The sequence below is a fragment of the Mangifera indica genome, chromosome 9, assembly GCF_011075055.1.
Source record: "Mangifera indica cultivar Alphonso chromosome 9, CATAS_Mindica_2.1, whole genome shotgun sequence".
In the NCBI taxonomy this organism is placed as follows: domain Eukaryota; kingdom Viridiplantae; phylum Streptophyta; class Magnoliopsida; order Sapindales; family Anacardiaceae; genus Mangifera; species Mangifera indica.
In genome coordinates this window covers 1,877,320-1,902,677 of record NC_058145.1, presented here as the reverse complement: position 1 = coordinate 1,902,677, position 25,358 = coordinate 1,877,320, and the positions used below count along the sequence as shown (strand labels likewise).

The 25,358-nt window shown below is 32.3% G+C and overlaps 4 protein-coding genes across 9 annotated transcripts; 1 reads left to right on the top strand and 3 right to left on the bottom strand.

The window, feature by feature from the left end:
• Positions 1-595: 595 nt before the first annotated feature.
• On the bottom strand, positions 596-4,471 carry LOC123226016 (protein phosphatase inhibitor 2-like). 2 transcript variants are annotated; one of them, XM_044650449.1, is made up of 5 exons: positions 4,323-4,471; positions 3,126-3,189; positions 2,001-2,116; positions 1,480-1,662; positions 596-959 (listed from the first exon to the last, which is right to left on the bottom strand). In XM_044650449.1, exons 2-5 carry the CDS (start codon positions 3,128-3,130, stop codon positions 703-705), a joined length of 561 nt encoding a protein of 186 aa, XP_044506384.1. In that variant the 5' UTR covers positions 3,131-3,189; positions 4,323-4,471; the 3' UTR covers positions 596-702. The 2 variants fall into 2 exon arrangements, with proteins under 2 accessions (XP_044506384.1, XP_044506385.1); XM_044650450.1 differs by lacking the exon at positions 4,323-4,471 and adding an exon at positions 4,170-4,304.
• A 1,065-nt stretch (positions 4,472-5,536) lies between these two features.
• On the top strand, positions 5,537-8,278 carry LOC123226599 (ADP-ribosylation factor-related protein 1-like). 2 transcript variants are annotated; one of them, XM_044651150.1, is made up of 8 exons: positions 5,537-5,669; positions 6,334-6,532; positions 6,695-6,835; positions 7,050-7,112; positions 7,240-7,348; positions 7,456-7,517; positions 7,629-7,732; positions 7,933-8,278. In XM_044651150.1, the coding sequence occupies exons 2-8, from the start codon at positions 6,440-6,442 to the stop codon at positions 8,036-8,038; spliced, it is 678 nt and encodes a 225-aa protein (XP_044507085.1). In that variant the 5' UTR covers positions 5,537-5,669; positions 6,334-6,439; the 3' UTR covers positions 8,039-8,278. The 2 variants fall into 2 exon arrangements, with proteins under 2 accessions (XP_044507085.1, XP_044507086.1); XM_044651151.1 differs by lacking the exons at positions 5,537-5,669; positions 7,050-7,112.
• A 67-nt stretch (positions 8,279-8,345) lies between these two features.
• LOC123226600 (chromosome transmission fidelity protein 8 homolog) lies at positions 8,346-10,316 on the bottom strand. Its single transcript, XM_044651152.1, has 3 exons — positions 9,939-10,316; positions 9,629-9,833; positions 8,346-8,543 (listed from the first exon to the last, which is right to left on the bottom strand). The coding sequence occupies exons 1-3, from the start codon at positions 10,086-10,088 to the stop codon at positions 8,485-8,487; spliced, it is 414 nt and encodes a 137-aa protein (XP_044507087.1). The 5' UTR covers positions 10,089-10,316; the 3' UTR covers positions 8,346-8,484.
• An 885-nt stretch (positions 10,317-11,201) lies between these two features.
• On the bottom strand, positions 11,202-18,485 carry LOC123225902 (methyl-CpG-binding domain-containing protein 13-like). Of its 4 annotated transcripts, none has more exons than XM_044650257.1 (5): positions 18,146-18,484; positions 16,871-16,966; positions 16,514-16,672; positions 13,303-13,645; positions 11,202-12,782 (listed from the first exon to the last, which is right to left on the bottom strand). In XM_044650257.1, the coding sequence occupies exons 1-5, from the start codon at positions 18,224-18,226 to the stop codon at positions 11,692-11,694; spliced, it is 1,770 nt and encodes a 589-aa protein (XP_044506192.1). In that variant the 5' UTR covers positions 18,227-18,484; the 3' UTR covers positions 11,202-11,691. The 4 variants fall into 4 exon arrangements, with proteins under 4 accessions (XP_044506192.1, XP_044506194.1, XP_044506193.1 ...); XM_044650259.1 differs by having other exon boundaries at positions 18,129-18,483; XM_044650258.1 differs by lacking the exon at positions 16,871-16,966 and having other exon boundaries at positions 18,146-18,485.
• Positions 18,486-25,358: the final 6,873 nt, after the last annotated feature.

The following is a 25,358-nucleotide window of genomic DNA, read 5'->3' as shown; positions in this document are numbered from 1 at the left end:
ATAATTATATTGTAACTCTTGTATGGTAGAATGCTTCGTTTTCATTTCAAAATTTTCCTTTTTTTTTTTTAATCCCTGTTTTCTCTGAATCAAACGCTATTGACTACACTGTTTCATTTTCAGCTATGGCCTATGGGTTATTGGTTTGGTAATTTGGGTTCATACTACAGAGGACTTTAGAGAAAGGCAGAGGGACCCACGTGGGCAAAGCGCATGCACAGTGCCTTCCGCATTAGGCCTTCACGGCCACCCCATTGAAGAAGACGCAGCCGTTTTGGGTGGCTATGATGGTAAGCTCGGCCACCAGGACATCCAGGGGTGGATGTGGGCTTGTGGGGTTGGAGAAAATTGAAGCTATTCGGTTGCATGTATGGGAGACTATAGCCGACATTGTCACACTGATATGTTTTGTGTGGACATTTGTAGACTTTCCTTCTACTCAGAAGTTTCTGGCATTTAGGCAATCAGAAATCAAGAAGCAACAACTTAATATTACATTTGTTTATTTGGTAAGAAGCTGAATGCAGCCACTGTCCGGTGGAGGAATTTGCCGCGTCCCTGCAATAACATTAAAACACTATTTCCGAGCAAAATATAAGGAAACAAGAGTCACTTACATCATTGTTTGTTAACATACACAAGGATATATTGTAAAGAAAGATGCCAGAAAAGTCAGCTTTACATCTCACATTGACCACATGGCTAAGAAGCTCTGTTAGCTGGTGGTGCTGAAGATTGTTGGGTCAAATTTGCGGTCTCCCCATCAATGTCTATACGCTTCACACTGGCACTTAATGATGAAGTTGAAGCAGATCTTCCCTCATTTTGTTTTTCACCCTCATCCTCGTCTTCATCATCAAGCACAGAACCATTTCGTAGGAGTTCTTTTACTTTCAGAAATTCATCATAGTGTGCTTTTCTGTGCTCTTTAAAACTCAAGCTCCTACTGATTTCAGAATCTAACACAGCAGGGGAAAAAAAAAGTCTGTAAGGCATAATTTTTTGAACCAAGTTGCCGAGGACAGTTGAAATAACAAAGCACACTTTGAAAGCCTGTACAAATTGCCATTTAAAATTTAATGGCAGATTCCAACTTAAAAGCCAATCACAGAACTTTCAAACAAACTATATTTTAAAGAAAATTTTACGAAAAATAACTTTATTAGTCGCTTGTTAAAAACATTCATAAATGTCGAACACTAGATGTGTACCAAACAGATAAGTATAGGCACTTAACCAAATTTACTTTTTTCCAGCAGTATATAATAATATAATTTCTCCCCTAAAACAACTATCTCAGCTCACCGCCAATTTTTATATAACTTGAACATGGAATTTACTTCTAAAACAAACTAAAACACAAGACAGCACTAAATGTAATGATATCATCCCAAATATTTACCTAATGCTATCAAGATCAATGTTCAATAAGCTAAAGAAGATGGTTAACTTGAAATGCAACAATGAAAGTGTAAAAACCTTCATCCTCTTGTTCCATAGGGTCTGCCTCATCCTCTGATGATGACCAACCAGACAGGACAGTGGTCTGTTTACTAGAAGAAGCAACATTATTCAAAGCAGTCCGTAATTCTTCAGCATCCATTGCATCAGAAACATAATCAACACATTCATCAAAGCTGGCTCGTGTTGGTGGTAGAGAACCTATAATATTAAACAAAATTTTGATATCTGGTGACAAGTACCACCCACTTTTCATAATGACATTCAATAAATTCGGCCAAACAATAAACCATCAAAACAAAAGAAATTAAGTGAGAGGAATTACCCAATAACAAGTATGATGACAATTAATTTTCGTACCGACCTTTGGAAGGTTATCAATGTAACATAGGTGACAACTCCCTTCTCAATCAATATGCATTTTAGCAAGTAATAATAAGTAAACAAAAAAACTTCACTTTTAAATATTACAAATGCAGACAATTATACTGGCTTCTGCAAAATAAAATAATAAATAAATAAAAACAGAACTGTCATACCATCATCATTAATCCTGGGGTGATATGGTGTCTTGGGTTCAGTAATTTTCTGCCTTACAGGTTTATTCGCTTCAATTTCCCCCAGATTAGCCTCATCCCATCTCACACGACCACCCCTGTTAACCCAATAAACTTCAGATATTAACCACATTAAGTCATATGACTGTTTGCTTAATTGATTCACCAAGAAACATTAATAAAAGTAAAGTGAGAAATATAAAGAAATTTCAGAGCAGTCTTTATATAAGATCCTACGGTATCTAAAACCTTCTTTTCACAGGAAAAAAATAAAATGCTTGCAGCTGTTCCTTGATGGGGTATAACTATTATTTGCATACTTTTGACTTTTCCTCATAAGGTGTCATTTAAAAATAAGACTGTATAGTTTAACACCAGTGCTGTACAAGTTACAATATAAATGCACCTGTCAAAAAGGGGAAGAGAAGAGAGTCTCACTCGATTCATTTATGGACATTAGGATTGTTTTCTGCAAAGCTTTTTTCTAGGACACAGGACTGAAATTGAGTGATCTAATTTAAAAATGGACCAAAATACCTTCAAAACATTGAACAATTTATTTATGAAATACATTAAAGATTATATTAAAAGAAATAAAGATACTAAAAACTTAACTGGAGGCCTGTTAGAACATAAAAAAATGTATCACTGAAGGACACCAAAAACAATAAAGGTCATACACCAAAAAATCTGCGCCACACTCCAGTCCCAAAATAACTTCAAAAGTACAACCCCAAAAAATTAGCTAAGACGCACCCAATTCAAGTTGATGAAGAAGAAATTAGAAAATAATCAAACCATTTGATTTTTCAGCAACAATGACCAATTTAAGTTGCTTAAGAATGCAAAGTTCTCTTTACCAATCTCCTAATGTCTAAAATCAACTAACCATGCTAATTCTTAGTCCATGTAATTTCTTCCAGGGAAGGCCACAAAGTAACATACATGTAAAAAACATAAGGTAAGTTGATCCTGGACAGGCTTATTGCATTACTATATTAACTATTAATAGTAAGATACTCAGATAAATAAATAACGAAAGCTAAAAATGAAGAACATAGAACAAAGAAAGAAAAAATAATATTTATAGAATTTTCAGCAGATTACTTCATTCTGTGAAATGGTTATTTCCTTGAAGACCAACAGCACACCAGGAAGCCACTTAATTAACCTGATATCAAGGAAACATCAGAAAAACCACTTCTTAGTGTTTATATGCTGAAAAAAAAGAAACCTAATGCTTTGTGATAGAAATGATAATAGTAGTGCAACAAATTTAACATGAGCCATTATCAGGACAGTCTTTAAAACTGTGGATTCGGAGATGAGAGAGGTAAGTGCAAAATGAAAGTGTATTATAAAAACTAGGATATAGTGAATGCCAGATTAGACAACAACAAGGAGCATAGCAAAGGAGTCATCTACAGTCTAGAATAGAAAAGGAAACACACATAAAGGAATAAATGACAATAAGGCATCCTGTAGTAAAGATAAGGGAGAAACTACTCCTTTAAAAATGTTATGTGGACAAGAATGCTTTATTTTCAAGGGAGTATATTTATCAGCAGGTCTAACCACCATTGTCAAGATCAAGCTCTCAACACTCAATCAACAAGTCTTAGACATACATAACTTAATGCCCACCAATATTTGACAATTAAGGCTACCTGGTATGCACAAAACAAAGAGATTCAATAGTACACAATGCATAGAATTGTCAAACTAGAGTTATAGCTATTAAACAAATCCCCATACATAAAACGAACGGTTGCATCTGGATGTCTGAATACAGATATAAATTTTCTAGAATTTTAAAGAAAACCAAACTCAAATACAAGTATTATATAATCATAACAAAAACTCACAAACACAACCCAACTCAATAACAAAGAAGAACCCAGCTCTTAAAAAAATTCAATGCAACACAAATTAAGTGCCCCGAGCCACAGCCGAAGCATACGTACAATACTACGATTTCAGTTAAAAGTTGTTTGAAGAACAAATGACAAACGATGGCGCAACATCCAGCCATAGAAGTTTTAAAGAAATTATATATAAAAAAAATAAAAAAATCAATGTCATCCATATAAGACTTATAATAACAACTTAAATCTGAGAAAAAAACAAAAATCACAAGAAAATATTCTATACCTAGATGACGATTTTTAACCAAAAAAATATATAAAATCGTCAAAAGACGAACAGATCAAGAGTTGCAGAGAACATGCAAAAAAGTAAAGGAAGAAATTTGAAAAACTTAGATGGAGGATTCGAAAAATAATTTAAAGAAATTAAAAAATTGACCTTTCGACCGCAATCGCTCTTCTTGCCTGCAAATTCTTCCAAACGTTTTCCACGTTCGCTCCTTGTTTTGATTTTGCTTGCCGACTTTTTTTTTTTATTTTCAACTCTGCCCTCGTATTAATATGATTTTAAAGTTGAACCCAAGCATTCAGTCTGATTTAGTATCACATGCAGATGGGACAGCCAGCGTTTTGAAAACCGTATCGGACGTCGATATGTTGGAGAGGCAGTCCGGTTCAATTGGTCCAGTTCAACCGATAATCAAATTAGTTAGCACTTTAAAAATAATATTTAAAATAATTTTATATAATTTATTTATAAATATATAAAAATATTTTAATATCAAGATAAAATAAGCTTTATTACATAAGTGCATAAAAATGATATAAATGGGATCTTGAGTCGAAATTCCAATAATAAAGTTAATATAAATAATTTTTTATATCAATGGGTCAAGCTCGATATTTTGTTCGAATTAACCATTTAAACTATCCAATCCAGTCTCATGTAACTCTAGAAATAAGTTTAAAGTAAGCTAGAACCTTTTTGGCTAGCAGGTGATAATCTAATTGATTGTTCAATCGATCTGATTTGATTTTTGAAACTATGAAGATAACTATTTCACTTGTTCGGCTTCCCTTAGTTTGTGATGTTAGACATAGCTAGATTGCCAATGTGGCCTTCGAGTACATCTTTCCACTCAACACTCTGTTGGTAGGGTTATTGATTTTGTTTTACTTTAGACTTATTGACTACTTTACACAAAAATGACCAAATACCTTCTTCAATGTGTCATATGGCTCTGTCCTTGCACTCATGACTCTCGAAGCAACTTTCCACTCTTGATCTCACCGCAAAACCAATAATTTTGAGTTAAATTGAGTTTAAATAAGACCGAATTCTAGTTTGATTCAAATATAAATTATTTAGTTTATACTTGAATTAATAAATAATAATATTAACGAGATAAACAATATCACGAAACGAATAGTAACACTAAATATATAAATAGTAATGTTGTAGAAGTAAACCCTCATACTTGAGATAAGTTGAAACTTCAATTCAAATTTAACTTATTTAAATCTTATATAAATTCGAGATGAAATTAGTTTGGCTTGAATCTAGCCGTGGAATCCAAGGACAAAATCGGCAATTCAAAATTCGAAGTCTACAACTCTCGTGCAGAATAATAGATCACCTAAAAAATAAATAATAAATAAACTAATCAGATTAAAAAAAAAAAAAAAAAAACACCGCGTTAGCTTCTAGGAGTCACAAATTCTAATTTACAAGGAACAAGCAGAGGGCCGCTGGACAGCGGCGAGGCCTTTCTTCATTCTGTCGACAGTACGTATCTCTTGTCAAATTGCTACGAATTCAAGCTATCGCTGACACTCTTTAACAATTTATGCACTTGGATAGAAATTTTTCACCTCAGTTCGTAACGACTATTTAGGATCTGATTTTTTGTTGGTTTTAGTTTTCATTATTGGAAGTGTTATTGGGTTGTTTTGAATTTTCGATTTTGAGTTTTAAAATTTTTTTTTTTTCTGCTGCCATCTTGAGTTTTTAAAATTGTATGGAATTTGTTCCTGATTGTTAGATCTGATTTGTGTATTCTTTTGATCTTAGATTTGGGTATCATTGTGAGGCGGAAATAGAAGAGATTTTCATTTGTGTATGATAATTTGTTAATTGGATATGGATGTTTCATTGATGGGTTAATTTGATATGGATGGTTTTTGATTGGGATTTTTTTTTTTTTTTTTGCATTACTTCTACTTATGTAAATTGAATAACTAAATCTTTAATGCACTGTAGGCTAAACTTAGCGTAAATATCCGGATCTTGTAGAGATGTTATAATCCTATCTTAATATAAAGGCATTCAATGAAATGGGAAACGCTAGAATGAGCTTACATGAATTTGAATTTTCTTTTTTCTGGATTTTTGCCAGTTGTATCTTTCGTTTGAGTTGTAATTTTGTTCCTTTCATGCTTTTTTTTTTCAGGACTTTCAGTGAGTTGCATGATAGTGTAAAGTTTATGAAGTCCAAGTCTTCTTGTCTTTGAAGATTAGAGAGAATAAATAAGAGATTTAGGTTAAACAAGTCAGAGATGTTCTCACTTTTTTATGGACTTTGGAAGTATATGTTTAGTAAGACAGAGTTTCATGTACTCATTCTTGGAATCGACAAGGCTGGGAAAACGGTAATGCTTTAGGTTAATTCTTATTTCAACCATTGAATTCTTATGTGGTTTTTGCACATAAGAACACTGTATGCAGTTAATGACTTTTCTCTTATCAATGGCCAATGCTGGATGCGGCTGCCAAATTTATTTTCTTATAATCTTCTTTCCTTTTATTTGTAGACTTTGTTGGAGAAGTTGAAATCTCTATACTCAAATGTGGAAGGGCTTCCACCCGATCGAATTGTTCCAACCGTGGGACTCAATATTGGACGTATTGAAGTGTCAAATTCAAAGCTTGTGTTCTGGGATTTGGGTGGTCAGGTGTGTGAAATGTATGTATAACAAATAATCAAACATGGGATCTTGGATGTTCACAACTGTCTCAGAAATGCTACTTTTAGTTTTTTTCTGGCTTCCTGAGCTGGAATCCTCTGAAAGTAGTGACAGTTTTCTGGCCAGTTGGGCATTAATTTTTTTATTTACAAAGAATAAAATTGGAATACAGAAACCTGAAAAATTGGTTTGGATTAGGTAGAATTTATTCTTCCTCTGTAGAGGCAAGTTGCTTATGTTGGCCTTCTGTGATGGACTAGATGAGGTAAATCAGCAACATCTAAGTTGTTGTGTTCTTAATGTGTTATTTTTGTGAATGTGATCCATAAGACTGCAATATCTCCTGCAAACTTTAAGTTTGGTTGTTGATGTAAGATTTTTTTCTTTTTTAGCCTGGTCTTCGTTCGATTTGGGAGAAATATTATGAAGAGGCACATGCTGTGGTATATGTAATCGATGCTGCTTGTGCATCACGATTTGAAGACTCAAAATCTGCACTAGGTGAGTTTAACTGTTTAATTGTGTGGAATTGCAATGTTTAGATCATTGCAAGGAAATTTGAAACTGGCAATATCATGATGCAATGGCATCTGAAATTTTTTTATCAGAAAAAGTTCTTCGGCATGAAGACCTGCAAGGAGCACCCCTTTTGATATTAGCAAACAAGCAGGTAAGATTGATTGTTCATTCTTTCTTAGTGTTCCAATTCATTTTCTTTTTTGTTTTTATGAACTTGATTCTACTATGTTGTACTTAATTGTGGTATTGTTTTAATTGGCAGGATCTTCCTGATGCTGTGTCAGCAGAAGAACTTGCTCGATATCTAGATCTCAAGAAGTTAGATGAAAGGGTTTACATGGTTGAAGCTGTGTCAGGTTATGACGGGTAAGTTGGACAGTTCACGAGTGTTACAAGCTTTTGCCAATTTTTTGACTTTGAAGTTTATGCCCCATTACTTTCCATATGAGCTGAGGTATTAACAAATAAATTAGGTAATCTGGTAACTAAGTTGTAAAAAGATGGTAGTTCAATACTTGAATCATATCCAATTTATGGATCACCTGATTTTGAAATTTCGACTGCAGCAAGGGAATCAAAGAAAGTGTTGATTGGCTGGTAGATGTAATGGAAAGAAGCAAGAGAACTGAAATGTTGAGAGCTCGTGCTCGTGCTGCCCCTGTTTCTGCTTAGAAGAAACTCCATACAATCACACCTATTCTCCTATGATTTTTGTAGCTTTGTAAATAAATCAGGGTTGACATTGAAAATTCTTAACGTTTAAAAGTTGATTCCACCCATTGGTGCTTTTTGATTGTTTTCAACTGGTGTGAAATTCCAATGGTTAAATACTCCTCAAAGAAGGAAATATAGGGGAACTGCTTTTCTTGATTTGTACCAATTTTTGATAGTGGATAATTTGCATTCAAACAAGTTCAATTTATTCATTACCTTCTCATTAAATTTGGGTTCCAAATCTTAAAAAACATGCACTTAAGTATGGCGTAAGGAATTCCTCGCATTATGATACTGATTAGGAGAGTTACAACATAACAATTAAAAAAGCTAAACTATAAAAAATGAAAATCACTTGACACTCAAGTCTGTCCCCATTTGCAGATGCAAATTGATTTCTCTTTCTAGGTTTGCACGGAAGAACCTGCAGATGTGGCTCTCTCCTTCACTACCTGCGGTGGTTCTGGATCAAAATAACCAAGTTAAAATAAAAAAAAAAGGTCGGAAAGAGGAGTTTTATGAATCAGCAATATAAAATAAATTGATTTCTGATTTCTCAGAAAGATCAGTCTTTAATAGATTTCATCCAACAAAGGTTGAAATTGAACTAAATTAAACCAAAACATAGGTTGGTTTGAGTTTGACTCAAATCCTCAATGGTTAATTTAAACATAAATTTGTACTCATTCAAATTAATCATAAATGTTATTGAAGGCCATTGGTGGAATAAATAGTATCACTGATATAATAAACAATGTTGACAAAGGGCGCTTAGAGCCGAACTCAAACAAAGTTATCAAACTAAAACTCTAATTTGAATTTGGTTTGAATCAATCTGAACACCAAGCCAAAACAAACTGGCTCAGTTTAAATCCATCCCTAAGTCCAAGCCAACCCACACCTGTATCATCTGTGTGAAACGCTACTCTTAAAATAACATAATTTACATCTCAAACGGAAGGTATCAACAACAGCCATTGAAGTAGCATAACTCTAAAACTTAAACCAAATCCTGTTAGGTACACTCTCAGAAACCTGAATGAGATGGAAGCTGTTTTTCATGCACCCCGCACACCCACACGGAGAGTGAATAAGCAAGGGGAGAAGAGATTTGGGGAAGATTCTACTTCCTCAAATTAGACAGAAAGCAGCCTTCAAGGATGTATACTAGAACCGCAGCAGTCCAGAAAGATGAACATAATTAAGAGGGTGTCTCTATAAGCTTTGTTTATCCCTAAAACAGATGTTCTCATAATCACATACATAAAGGAAAACTGCAATGGTGTTCATCTTCAACAACTCACAACCTGACATGCCATGCACATTCAACGGCAATCATTTCACTTAAAAGACTTCACCTTTATCATGAAGCCTCGATTTTCGCTTGAACCCAGAAAATTAAAAAAAAAAAACCATTCTTATGTTGATATCAATATTAACTGGAAATTGAATCTACAAGTCCTTCCCAGAGGGAAAATCCAAACAAGTTTCCATATCTGTAAGTGAAATTAGATAGAAGTAACAGAAGTTAAATAAAGTATAGCTTACTGGATATAAGGGCCTTCGGTCTGGTCTTGAACAAAATTCGATGCCGAATGATTCCAACAACCTCCAATTCAGTTCCAGGAGATTGATTTTCACCGCTTTGATCAATATCCATACGCTTTACTTTCTTTAACACCAACATTGGCTTCTTCAAAGCCACTTTTGACCCTGTTAGTTCATGGTACCCAATTGTAAAAGTATAATTCTCCTGGAAAAACAAAAGAAGAAGAAAACCCAGAAACAAATATCTTAGAATATTTGTTCAAAGGTTGCATTTATGAGCAAAAAAATTAAATCTATTAGAATCTGAAACCTGAGAAGAAGGTCGGCAGAGTTGACCGATTTCGAGGTTTTGAAGACGATCTTGAAAGGAGGGTTGCACTTCAACCACCCCTTGCAGTTCAATAATCGCCCATTCTGGACAGCTTCCTTCTCCACAGCTACACTTTATTCGAATCTGCATTTTTTTTTCCCTCTGCAAATGAATCAGCTTCCTCTCTCTCTTTTTTCTTGAGCAAAATCAACCAGCGAAAATGAAAGGGAAAATGAGAATGGTAAAACTATAACAAAAATTGATTGAGATTTTTTTTAGAGGATATGTTGATCTGGAAATTTGGCGGCAAAGTTTATGGCTTTGGCGCCTCGCTGTTGTGGGTCTTTCTAATGGAGTTGATTTAGGGCTATTTTCCAAAACAATTAAATTATACTGTGCTCATTTTGAGACTTCAAGGATATAAATAGATATATAACTAATGTGTATCATAAAATAATTAAGTAATTTTAAATTAAAAATAAATTAACATAATCATAGGATAATATATCATTTGTGTATTTAAAAATAAATACATGTTACATTACTCTTTTTAATATTCGGTCAATAACCAAATTGTTAGAGCTCCCATTTGACTAATTAGATAATATTTCATCTTATAATTGAATATTACTTTATCTTTAATTTAAAATAATTGAATTATATTATAACACATTATTTAATAAATAATTAACTGCTCGAAACTGAACGCATATAGTTTTATTATTTCTCATTAACCTACTTGGAATGATAATTGCTGTTAGAATTGGTTGAACAATTTGTCATTCATGAATAATAAAAATTGTGGGTAGATGGAAAAATTAATTTTTTTAACATGATTTTATCTATTGCTCAAAACCCTATATCTAGGGTTACTTATTGATAATTCTAAAAAAAGTATTCCATCAAAAAATGAATAAAGTTTTACAAAATATGTGAATTAGTTAATTTTTTTCTTTAAAAACCATATAGTGTATCTTAGGATAAAATTTATCTAACTATATATTGGATGATAATTATATGAATTAACGTTGATTATACTCTCTAGTAGATTTCATTTTTCGAACGAGGAATATCTACCCATATTTTGAATTGCTAGTCATTATATCTACAACTAATTACCTTTATGAGTATGATTTTGTTAATTCGGTCAATAAAAAGTTTTACCGTATAACACAATCCTGTGGTATTAAATTGCTAATTTTCCTTCACATTGACATATTCATAACGTAAAACATTATATTTTATTTACTTAAGACCTGCCTATGTCATAATCGCAGAGTTTATTGGATTAACCCACTGAATAATTATCATCAACAAGTCTGTGATTTGTGTTCTCTGATAAAAATCAACACCACAGCCAATACAAATAATATAGTAAAGCAGGATATATTTCTTCAGTCCAGGATGAAGTTTTGTTGGTGAGCATCAGCACGCCCAACTTCAAACTATCTGACTGATTACAAATTGGACTGCCAAGCTAAAACCACTGAGCTCACTATGGAAAGTCATTCTGAGAAGTGCCAAGGTCCAACATGAGAATTTTTGATAAACAACCGTGGGAAACAGCAAGCAATAGGTTAGAAGCACTGTTCTACAGAAGCCTTATATCTATACAATGGAAGTTAGAACAGGAAAATAGCCCATCAGTGACATTTGTTATAACACTTTTGGCCATGTTGGTGCAGGCCCTTTACACCTGAGCTTTGTATCGTTATGTTTCCAGTACGAGCTTGCTCTCTTGACACGGTCTTCTTTAGGATGTTGTATTGTTGGCATAAGAACTCGGTTTGGCAGAAGTTATTGCTTGCTTGGGCTTGTGATGTGTTAAGTTGCTGTGGAAGTAGTCTTGTATATCCAGATCACAGCCAACTGGGTTTGAACTGGTAAGAGTTTTTATTGCAAATTCGATGCATGGGTCTCTCCAGATTTCTGCAAAAGGCAAATCAAAGGGAGGTCCTGGCTTCTCATCAGTTTCATGGCTGCTTTCAGCCTTTACTGCTGGTCCTTTTGGAACAGTGAGGTTGTCCTGCTTCTCAAGTCCCTCATTTTCTCTCTTTATCCTTCCAGATTGCTCTTCTGAAGTATTCAAGCCCTCAAATACGCTATTGTTTGATCCCAGTGACACTTCAGTGGTGTTTGAAGCGTCGAAAGTTGCTCCAGTGAGAGTTTGAATTGCAAAAGCAATGCAAGGGTCTGACAATAATTCTCCAAATGGCAAGTCGACATGGGGACCTGGCTTTGCATCAGCCTGACTGCTAGTTTCAGCTTTATCGCTGTTCCTCTTAGGCAAAACAATGTCACATCCTTGCTTCTTGTCATTCTTATAGTCTGTTTCTGTCTTCCCAGCTTGTTCATTTGAATCCTGAGACAGATGCCTCCACTTACTTGATTTGATTGAACCTCCTGAGCTTTTTGTAGTGTCAGAGACATGATCTGATTTAGGCTTCGCCACAAGCCCATTCGGTTGTTGGGATGCCTGAGGAGCCATACTATCAGAGCAAGAACCCTCAGCTGCAGAGGCCACTTTCTCATCTGACTGTTTATGACGACCTCTGGTAACAGGTTTCAGTTCTGGGGTTGGATCAAGTGCAACACCAGCAAGTCGTTTTGATGCCCGACGTGGCAAGTTATCCACTTCTTTTTTCCTGGATCCACGCTTTCCAGGTCCAGTCTTCTTATTTTCATTCCTTGTGTCCACATCTTCAGATGTTGGCCTATGTGGGCACACCTCAACCGCAGAGGTTGAAAGGGATGCACTTTTATCAGAATCTTTCTCCCCATCCATTTTATTGGAATCCTTGGCTTCTTGAAGGTTTGAACTGCCCAATACAATGCCTGGCCCATCTGAAATATCCAGTAAATTCACATAAATACAAAATCTCATTTTGGTCAGATATTGAAAGAACCAATGGAATAAAAAATTGATTCCTAATATCCGTTGTTTTTGTATATCAACTAAAGTTCGCTTTTCTTTATTTATTTTTTTGGATTAACTCAGACATTTATTGAAAAGGAAAGAAAGAAGATAAGATCACATAGATGAGTGAACATGATGAGTCTTTCCTATTAAAAGAAAATCCTGAAATAGTAGACAGAAGCATTGAGAAACAACAAATTTGCGGAATCAAATTCGAAACAACAAACTCATGGTAAATGCTACAATCTTGTAAGAAGCAAAAAATAGGAGGAGTTCAGACATACAGAAAGATTTAATGGCCTTTTTTTTCTTATTAATTTTCTATCATTTATTAGTCCATAAACATTAATTTTCCAAAGTCCTCACTACCTATATAACATCAAATGGGGAAGTAGAAGAGAGGAAGAGAATAAGAAAATATTAATGTTTAAAGTTAGAGTGAAGTACCCTGATAAGAAGCATGCTCAGTGAGGCATATGCGTTCTCTGGTATTGGACGAATTTAGTGCATTTTCATTCACTGTGTGTTCTCCAGTACCGGCTGAATTTAGTGCATTTTTATTCACTATGTGTTCTCCCATTCCGGCTGCATTTAGTGCATCTTCAATCTCTGTTTGTTCTCCTGTACCAGCTGAATTAAGTGCATCTTCAATCTCAGTTTGTTCTCCTGTACCAGCTGAATTGAGTGCATCTTCATTCTGTGCTATCTCACTTGTTTTTGGGCAACTATCTACAATCGCTGCTTCTGTACCAGGGGTTTCTAACTTCTGTTTCTTGGCCGCAGTAGGTGACTAACAGAATACACAAAAGAAAAATTACAAAAAAAAAAAAAAGAAAGAAAGAAAAGACAATGATTGATAATTTTTAACCAAACAAAAATTTCTCCTCGTATCACATAGGACAATAGGAATTATCTCAAGGTAATAACTATATGAATGCTGACAAAAGTACGGATGTTCTGAATGATCAAGCCATCTACATGTTAGTTCAAATCATACATATAATATGTATTATGCGTGGACTACCAACTTACAACTTAGGAGGTAGAATATATTAATAAACTACACGTTCATAAGAATTTACTTGTTTGAGTGGAACAAACATAAGGACCAAAAGATACAAAAGCATCTAATCATGCTATAATGTATGTCACATACATCGTTGGTGCCATAAATGCACCTAGAGTTAGTAGTTCTGTCAACATTCTTGAAAATCAGCCCTGTATTCTAATAAAACTTCATAAAAGGGTCAATTCATTTATTATTCATGCAGTTGTAAGTAACATTTAGCTGCACATGGTAACATAATCTTCTCAAGCCTGATATATATTAATGTCAGTTTTACAACTCACACAACTTAAATGAAGCATTTTGGATGATATATGCAAAGTAAATGTGCATGATAAATCAGTAAAATAAAGATCCAAGTTATAATCACTTCTGACCTTGTTGAGTGCGGATCTAGAGAAGCCCGGTGCTCTTAGATAATTTAAGAAAGTAGTTTAGTCCTTTCCTAGTTTGAGTGTCTCAATTCTTAGTAATCTAGTATATCACAAATGAAACATAAAGTCTCTACATTGTCATAAGACTATATAGTCATCAAAAGACAGTTTGTACAACAAGAATTCTAATGGTGTCTGGGCAAGCACTAGGAGAAAATTTCTTAGGCCACCCATAACAAGCGTACACCAGATGAGATTCAAGGGTACAAATAAGAAATTGCAGCTAATAAATCTACTACAGCTAGCAAGCCACCAATCATCACACCAACAATGCATCAGTACAACTACCAAATCAAAGCAACAAGGCAATCTAGGCAGCATAAAAAGGTAGGCAATAGGAGGAGAAGAGCAGAATTGATTTAGTTGAATTAAGAGGGGAAGCGTGAACCTATGGGGATTTGTTACCCTTGTTACCAGTTATTTTCTACATTTGTTTGTTATTTTTGCTTTCCAGTTGTGCAAGGTATTGAACAATAAAGCTTTGGTGATTGATCATAATAAATAATAGTTAATTATTGTATTGGTGGCTGTGTTAGGACTGTTTTCACGTCGTTTACAATTCGATTGACAGTATCTAACAAAATGCATCATTGTAGTCAACTCCAAATTGTTAAATATATCCTTTTGCCGATTAGCCTTGCTTTGCACTTTTGCATTGACCAGTCAGTGTTGAGGTTACTCCCATTGAGATATTTGAATCCATTGATCTCTTTATATTGTCAATAATCCACCAAACACTAGATATTATTTTGCTTTCTATATTTTGGATAATCCACCAACCACATGGTATTATTTTGCTCACTCATTATAATCTATTCTTGCATTGCCTTTATCCAAACCTCTTGCTTTAAAGTTGTTTTTGTAACCGTTTGGTTCTAACATTGTAAAGTCGCAAGTCTGATATATCTCAATAGACACCACACTTTCCTAGTAGTGTCTCAAAAAGAAACCTCATGTTGAGATGAACCTTCATGTTGAGAAGTAAGAGTGTTGGCAGGAGTCCTTGGATCAGTTTTATTCTTCCACTGCCTATTAAGTCTTGATTCGGAGTTGTTGCTTTTGTTGGATGTCTGTTTTGCAAGACAGATTACAATGTCTAATCTTCTACCTAAAATGCATTTGCTACAACATTTTCTTTTAGTACTGTCCTTCACAATTTTTATCCCTTTTTTTATTCAGTTCCTCTTCAGAAGCATTCCCAATAATTAGTAGGTGTTCAACTCCTTCATCTTTGAACTTCTCAAATTGTCTAGCGTTGTATTTTTTTCCAAGACCAATAAGTAAAATTATAACACATGATACAAATCCTAACTCTGCTTAGTTATCAAATCTACAACCTGCATGCTGAATGTTGTTTCAAGACACATTCCCACTTCCAGTGGCATGTTAACTAAACAGGTGCAACCAACGCTTCAGCCAATAAGAAGCAAATATTGATTACGGTGTGCACCCTTTTTATAGCTAGAAATAGCTATGTAAATTCCATGTGTTTCAGCCAATGAAACACCTTGAGCCAACTCATTCAACCAATCAAAACTGAAATGTCATGCAAACTGTTTGAAAATCATTTTTCTTTTATATATTGCATGAACTGCCTCTGCGCAATTATTAATAGGCTTTATACCATGCAAAGACTTAAGATATTGAGAAGCTCTAACAATTACTAACGAGAAAATTAGCTCCATGTATTTTTTAAGAACATTAGTAAAATTTTCTATTTTCTATATTCTGGTCTACTTGAAATTCTAGATAGCGAATAAGATTAAACTTCCTTCAGCCTTCTTTATGGTGCTTGATGTAGGGTCCAATTCTCATGGTAAAAATTATTAGCTCAAAGGAACAGGGACGTTGTTTGCTCATGGGTGCTACATGTGTTAAGGATTTTTAAGGAGGAAATATCCTTAAGTTGCTTTTAGCGCTGCTCTTGGGACACTTTTCTCAAGGCTTTGCTTGCCATCAATATTTTCAGATTCTATTTCCTAACGGGAATCTATTGATGTTCTACATTTACCAGAAGACTTCATTTGCTGTACGATGCTTGTGTATTAAGGACTCCACTTTCACCTCTTATGGTGTCCAAAATTGATTCACTTGGCACTTTTAATACTTGAAGAAAAAAAACTATTAAATTAGAGAATTAAATCATGACCAGACTTACATTGCATTTTTCATTTCCCAATTCCTCATCATGCCCACCATTGTTGCCGCCTTTGTCCTTCGGTTTGTAAGCCAACCTTCCTATCTCACCAGTTTCAAGATAGCGTGATGCATCCCTCATAGAGCGGAAAAAATATCCACTTACAGGATCAATGTAAACCTGCAGAATTTAACTATCAATTAGCTGAGCTGTTAGATTAACTCATTAATTCTAAAACCGCCAAGCAAACCTATAGTGTCGAAAGGATCAAAAAGAAGATGAAGGATGGACTACAGATAGAAAAGGACCAAGAGAATGAAACTACTAGAAAGCATGTGAAATAAAAAATGTTAAAAGAAGGAAGTGGTTGTTGATTACCGGATCTCTTCTAACTTTATTGGCTGACTTTGTTATCCTAATTTCCTTCATCCATCCTGGAGGTAGTCCTTCTGCTTCAACCTTCTCAATATAGACCTAAATTGCTCAAATAATTAAAACTTTCCCCTCGAAAGATAAAAATGAAAGCATATTGGGCAGATTCTGTAAAGACACCTTTTATTTTTCACTTGTTTGAAAGGTACCTCTAACCATCTCTTGGGATCTATATCGAGATATCAAAATAACCCTACCATGGAATTGAAGTCCATTTGAGGGAGCAAAGTAATACAACAATGAGTCTAATGCTCGTAAAATTTCCAAACTTGTTTATCCAAAGGTTAGCCATAAAACTTAATAGCTTTTAAAGCAGTGGTCAAGAAAGTTATCCAAAGAATGGCTTGCATTAATCTCAAAAGCTCCTTAACTTTTCCATCAAGTAAAATGATCTATATCTTGGTTGCCAAAAAGACTAAACATTAAAAGATTTTCTCCCCACTCGAAGATGAATTTCAACCTGAGATCAAAAGAAAGGAAGAACAAAAGAAACATTTTCTCTTAAACCAACCCCTCCTCAAAACCCCTCAAGGTAGCATTTCTGAAGAAAACACATTCTTTTCTTAGAACTATCACTGAAAGTACAAACTTTCCTTCCATGTATCCTCTAGATCCAAAGAATCGTTTTTGGAAATTTCTCTGCTAATCTAAAGGATTACACTCACCACATTCAACACCCAACAGATTTTATTTATCAAGAAAGACACAAATACAGTCTTAGTCTCTAATATCTCAATAATCAAAATACCGAAAAACAAGTTAAGTAATTACATGCAAACCATAATTTTTTCTCACAGAAAATCATGCTCTAATAGTTCACAAATGCTAACTAAAATTAACAAACATGAATAAATTGTTTCCAAAAGCAAAAATACTAATACTATTAATATTAATTTATTACCAAATCTAGTTACAACAGCAACTACACCAAACCGAAAAATCAAGTTAAAAAGTCAATTCCAACACTGAAAACACAAGTAAAATGAAAACATTCACAAAGATCTCACCTTTCTAAACCTATTAACCATAAGATAAGCTACCAATATCAGAAACCACAAACTATAAAAATAAAGAAAATTTAAACACAACCCATCAACAGAAATTAAGTAACGATCTTTAATACATTCATGAAGCTAACAGTAACAGATAATTTTTTTCTTAAAAAGCAACAAAGAACAAAATAAATAAGACCCGCAAAAATTACCTAACAAATTAAATTACCTTATCCTTTTTACCATTCTTTCTGATTCTCATCTCCACCCTCCACCCATCAGGTAAAACCTCATTTTCCTGCTCTTCCATTCACGCAAATCTCAAGCTCTCCCTTTCCAAAAAGATTTTCCCAGAAAGTTTACAAGAAAATTAACAAGAAAAACTGTTTTTTTCTTTTCTCCGAGAAGAGTCAAGACCTTGAAGATGGAGAGTGTTCGGACAAAACAAAAGTGGGGCTCTCTTCAGAAACCACGTGCTGCCAAATTTCCCCAGTTGCCGTCAAAACGTGCACTGTTGCTACTTCTCATAAATGTACCCTCTGAGGTCCTCCTTTTGCACAGTTCTTCAGGCGTGCTATTATAGCTTGTGTCTTATGGACAAAACTACCCATTTCATTTATCTTATTTCCTGATTTACCCTTACGTCCAACTCTTGAATTAAAGATTATGGATAACGGGCCCACACAGGTTAATTTCGATTTGAAAATTTTTTAAATATTTATTTATTTTTTTGCAGTCGCCGAGTTTATGGAGATTCCACTGTTGCTGCGACGAGTCAAGAGATAACCCGGAAGGAACGATAGGCTCAAGGAAGGTGCAGGGAAATTAGTGTACAGTGCCCACTACTGGTGGCTGACAAATAAAAAAAATTATCGTGTGTACTATGACTTCGTACTGCATAAGATTTTTTCTCTCATGTTGCTTGCGACCGTTGACGCTTAGATTATGATTCTGATGCTGTACCTCTCGCCATGCCTTTGTAATGAGCCGTTGGGCCAATGGAACGACTAATTGGGCCAAACTAAGAAATTGGCCCATTGCGACTAAATTCAAACTAAGCCAATTAGATTTGGTTTAGTTTGATATTCAGTTTAATTCAAATTGAAGTTTTAATTTGATAGCTTAATTAAAGTTCAATTTGAATTATATTTTGATGATATTATTTATCTGATTGATAAAACTATTTATCCTGTTGATAATATTATTTATTCTACCACTGACCTCTAAGACATTTTCGATCAATTTAAATGAATTCTATATGCAACCGAATTTGAGTATTTAGATTATATCTTATTATTTAATTAAATGATTTTAAATTAAATAATAATATATTATTTAAATATTTAATTACGGTATTTAAAATTAAATATATATAATATTATTCGTAAATAATACACACTTATAACCTTGAATTGTACTAACTCGAAGCTTGAAAGTTCAGCTCAAAGAAAATGCATTGGATGAAACTTAATTCAAATTTGAATTAGGTTTGAACTCTTCAATTGTTCGAAATTTTATTCGAGCTCGGATTTAAACTACAATGCTGAAGTTCGAGTGGATCCAAAATAAAGTTTCCCATTCCGCTAATTACCACTTCACTAGGCCTATTTTTGCATTGTGTGAGTCAACAGTTGAACCGGAAATACAAAGCAATAAAAACACCGATCGAAAGAGGAGCTGCAGGCATGGAAGCCCATTTCAAAGAGGTAGGGACCAGAAGAAGCTTAGAACGATCAACTACAGATTTCAAAATGATGCATATTTAAGTGTACAAGGTTATCAGTATCTTATAATATATAATATGTATTATAAAATATATCAAATTTATATATTATAGTTAATGTATTATATAATATAATACATATTTTATGATACAATACATATCTTATGATACAATATATATTATCGATACGAATCAATACACTTTTTAAAGATAATAACAATTTATAAAGGTGAAATGAGAAATTTTAAATTTTTAACAAAGATTATAATATTTTTCAAGATGATGATATGTTAATTAGATTTTTTTATTATTTTATTAATATTTTATTATTTTATATTTTAAAACTCATATCGTATTATATAATATGAGATTTGATATATAATATGATACTTGATTCGACCACTTTAGTATTAACTTATTCTTTCATTTTCAAAGTATAAAGGATGAATAAATTATTCAATATTCCATGTAAATATATAAATAATCAAAATAACCCATTTAATGAATTTGTTAAGATTTAATTTCTCAACAAATTAATATGATATATATTTAAAGTTATTTTTTAATCATTTTTTATATTTAAACATAAAAATTATGAGTTGAGAAAATGTGTGAAGTCTTAAGGGTTTTTTTAACCGTGTTTTGAAAATCAAATTGGATTGATCGATTCAACCAATTCAACTAAGAATTAATGTATAATTTAGTTCAATTTTTATGTAATTATTGACTAATTAAAAAATTCGTCAAACCTAATGAAAAACCGATTATATGAGTAATATAGAAACTTTTTTTAAATGCAGAAAAGTTTGTGCTATTAAAATTTAGAGTCCTAGTGAATCAAACGTGTGAATTATTTGTACTCTAATATTGTGTATTATATTATTAGTACAAATAAACAGTTTTAAAGTCGTACCAATAATTTATAATAGTAAATTTGGAAATGTTTGATGAATAACACTCATTAATTAATTGAATAATTGTATATTATTATGAATTATTAATTCAATTCTTAATGATTATTTATTTAATTATAATAACTTAGATTAAAATTGACTTGTTAAACTGATTAAATTATGAATCAGTGAAATATTCGATTTGATTATTAGTCCAGTTTTAAAAACATTATTATAATAATACCATTTTTCACCCGTATGTAGTTACACTAAGGGGGTGTTTGGTTGGAAGTTTTTAAGATTACCTTGGTAATCTATCTTTTATTCTCTTATTTGGTTTGTTAATAATAAAATATTACAGTAATCTTCTATTACCAATGTTGATGTGACAGATAATATAAGTGGTAATCTGATTACCACCTTCACCTTAGGTATTTAAAGATTATTGAGGTAATCTTGAGTTTATTATAATTATATTATTATTTATTAATTTTTTGAGATAAAAATAAATTTATTTTTAATTAATATGACAAATAATATAAAATTTATTTAAAAATAATTATATTTAAGGGCATTTAAATAAAATAATTTACTAGTAATTTTTTATTACCTTTAACCAAACACAATAATTATTTATACTTACCAAATTTTATTAAACATAATAATCATTTATACCCAGTAATTTTCTAAGTAATCTATCTTCAAGGTAAACTTTCTATTTTGATAATAAAACATTACCCAAACCAAACGCACCCTAATAGCCATGGTTGTGATAGGGACAAATTTGTTTTCCTTTTAATTTTTCATTTTCCTACTAAACAAACACACTCATGATTTGAATTATTTAAGAGCACAACACTTTACTGGCATCTTCAAACTGGATGTAATAACAATATATCAACAGCATATATTGTTAGAAAAATGTCATGTTACAGTTTTCTACAAACAATCATTGTGAAGAGGGTTTGGTCCGGTAGGCACCTTCCTATTGCCTGATTCAACGGAGCTGCTCATGGCGGAGAAGCTTCTCTGAAACAAGGCAGTGTAGCTGCTTCTTAAGCTATGGCCGGTTTGTTGAGTGGCGATCGCTGGCTTTAAGTCCCGGGCAGTTGTAAGATGAAGTACTGCTAGCAGAACAATGAGAGAAAGAAACAGATGGAGAGAGCTTTGGGGTCTCATTATGAAGATTATGGTTGAGAAGACAGGGCTGAGAAAATGAGATGTGGGAAGATCTTACAGGCTCAGGGTTTTTGATAAATTGTTGGGGAGAGTAACGTAATTACATAATTGAAAGTAAATATTTAAGTAACATTGAATGCAAATATTTAAGTAACATTGAATGCAAATATTTAAGTAGAATTTATTTCATTAAAACAGGAGTTATAGATAGAAAATTAATTAATTAAGACTTAGCATTTTATAAATTGTTGCTGGTAAGTTTTGGCTAAAGGACAATAATGTAATTACACAATTGAAAGTAAATATCTTTGTAAGTTTAAATAGAATTTATAACATAATTGAAAGTAAATATATCAATAAAACTATGTAAATTTCTTTTGAATCTATAAATAGATATTTATTTGATATTTATAATAGTAAGATTATATAATTTTAAATTAAAAATAAAGTAACACTTAATTATATAATTACATATATAAATATATACTTATTTATTTACTTAAAGTGGATATATATTTATGTATCCAAAATAGGAATACATAATTTTATTTTATATATATATATATATATATATATATATATATATATATATATATAAGTATACAAATAAGTACACACTTATATGTAATAGTTGAGTATTGTTTTATCTTTAATTGAAAATCATTCAATCATATGATAACATATAATAAATGTTTACTCATTTGTACATTCAAAGAGATACATATAATTCTATTATTTGATCATTGACTTTATGCATAACGGCTTCAACTTTTTGTCAATGACATGAATTTGCCGCTTTTCTCAAGTGTTAAGAAAATTGATAGAATATTAAAATTTTTAAGATAAAGTTTTAGGTTTAAATTTTTATTATATTTTTAAAATTTTAATTTATTTAATATAATAATTATAAATTAAATACTGTATCTTAAATATATTTATCTAATAAATACAAATGAGGTTTCGTTATAAAGAAAAAGGACGGATGTTTAATCAATGAACAGAATCAGTTCTTCTTTTTTTTTTTTTTTTGGGTTGTTTCTGAATTTGACCTCTCCCTGTTATACATTTATTGACAATCAGCCTTCTTGATGATGTTGTCTTTAAGCATTGATGGAAACTCCTCATCTCCCCACATGTTTGAATAGAGGAAAAGGAAGATAGAGAAATGTTCTTATATAACTGCAAAATAATAAAAGCTGGTATGGATTCAAGTTTTGCAGTAAATTTATATCTTCTGCCATGAATAGTACAACCCAGTTCAACATCATCGAATCCTATCTGGGATTGCTGAATATTTTCATGACTCTCACTTGGTTACATTTAAACTAGGGATGACAACGAATCCTATCTGGGATTGCTGAATATTTTCATGATTCTCACTTGGTTACATTTAAACTAGGGATGGCAATGAAAAGGGATAGGAAATGAATTGATATCCTTGTTTTCATTCTTGTAAAGGATATCAGTTTTCATCCCTAGTTCATCTTCATTACAAGAATGACAATAATTCTCCGTTCTCTTTCTGGAAAAAAAAATTTTCTTTCCAGCTTTTTTCTATTTTCATAAAAAAAAATCTCCGTTTTGTATATTTAAATATAACATAAATATATTAAATAATAAAATTAAATAAAAATAAAACTAATCTATTATTTCAAATGTCACAAATCTTATATATTAATCATCTTAATATACATAAAAAAAATATAAATAAATTTGAAAGATATAAATAATCTAAAATTATAAAGATATATTAGTATTTTAAATAAAAATATTAATATATAAGGGCAGAGATAGGGATGTAGATAGGAATGGAGGCGGGGCAAAGAAAGGAGGAGACATATGTATCCCCGTCCCCTTCCTTTTCCCTTTTCTCTTTCCTATTTCTATTGTAAAATCTTCTCTTGTTAGATTGGAGGCTTTAAATTCGGGCCAAAATTATCATCTCTAATTTAAATCATGTCTTATCTTAAACTGGCTTTAGGCTCCAAACATTCATCCCTATTGAGGTTCCAATAAACCGATCTATTATCAAAATATTGTCTATTTGAACATATAGTTGATTGTAGCTTTGCACCCAAAATGGATCTTGATAGATTAAGTAGATTATTGACTATTTAACTACTCTTATCTTAATGTATATAAAACCAACATCTCTTTTGTGTTTTATCAACATGGAATTCATCTAGACGTATCACAGTTCCATTGTTTGTTCTAAGCTTTGTTTTCAAACGAGTAGCAAGTTTTTCCATGAATAATCGAAATATATGGAAGCCTGGAGAACAGGTTACAAGTCCTTGAACAATACAATATAGTTAGCTTCATAATAATGCATTGAGAACATTACAGCATGATCTAGTTAACAATCTAAACCATTTGGTTTGCAGAAAAAATCTGGAAAATAAGGGAACTGTGTATATTTCTGCCTTTCAACTGTCAAGACTTTCTGAGAGAAGCCAATCCAATTAGTTGTGAAGTGGGTTTGGTCCAGCAGGCACAGCTTTATCTGAAACATCATATGTTGGCTTGACCCTTCTGGCTGCAAGTTCCACAGAACGACAAATGGAGAGAAACCGATGTGAAAATGGAAGAGGAGACCTGGTTTTAATTGATAATTTTGTTTCTTCTTGAATCTCCCACCTGGGATGCTGACAGTAGCAGAGATGGAGCATAGCCAACATTGAGAAAATCAGAAAAGGAAGCAAAGGATTATGAATTCTCATGGTAGAAAATGCATATGTGGCCTCTCTATCTGGTGGTTTCTAGTATATTTATAGGGGGAATCAAGTGACTTCTGGTACAGAAGAAAGAGCAAAAACTCAATCAAATACCTGTCCTGCCTTATTTTATTCATAAATTGATTGAAAGAAGGCCGAAAGACTTCCCCCCAATGGTTTGGCCCATTTTCAAACTTTGGGTTATTAATTAAAATAACACAAAATTTTGTGTATAAACTTTTTAAGATAAACTTTTAATGAATATATTATTTAAGTAAATTTAATATTTATTTCAATAATATCTCTTTTTGGTAATTATCTTTTTTCAGTTGTATTTTTTTCAACGGTGTTTTTATCGATGATATACTTCAGTATCATCACATTGATTGTAAGTTTGATAACTTATGAATCAAAACATTCATAAATTTGTTCAAAAATAGACGATTTTTAGTTTAATTGTTGATATGTCAGATCAGAATGAAAAATAGAATAGATAAGAGTGCGAAGAGTGCAAAAAATGTGAGAAATGCTCTATTTATTATATAAATATATTTTAACATGAGTCAATCCCCTCACACTCATGTGTATATACATATATATATATATATATATATATATATATATATATATATATATATATATATATATATATATATATATATTGGTATATATATTTTATATAAATATTTACATTTTTTATTATATAAAAATATTTTTATTATATAATTAAAAATAATAAAAATATTTATATATAAATGAGTGCGAGAAGTCTCTCACACTTTTCGTACTCGCATTCTTCACACTCACACTTATATCTGTTCTATTTTTAGTTGCGATCTAGATGTATCAACAATCAAACAAAAAATTGATTTATTTTCAAACAAGTTTATGAATATTTTGATTCATAAGTTATTAAATTTACAATCAATGTGA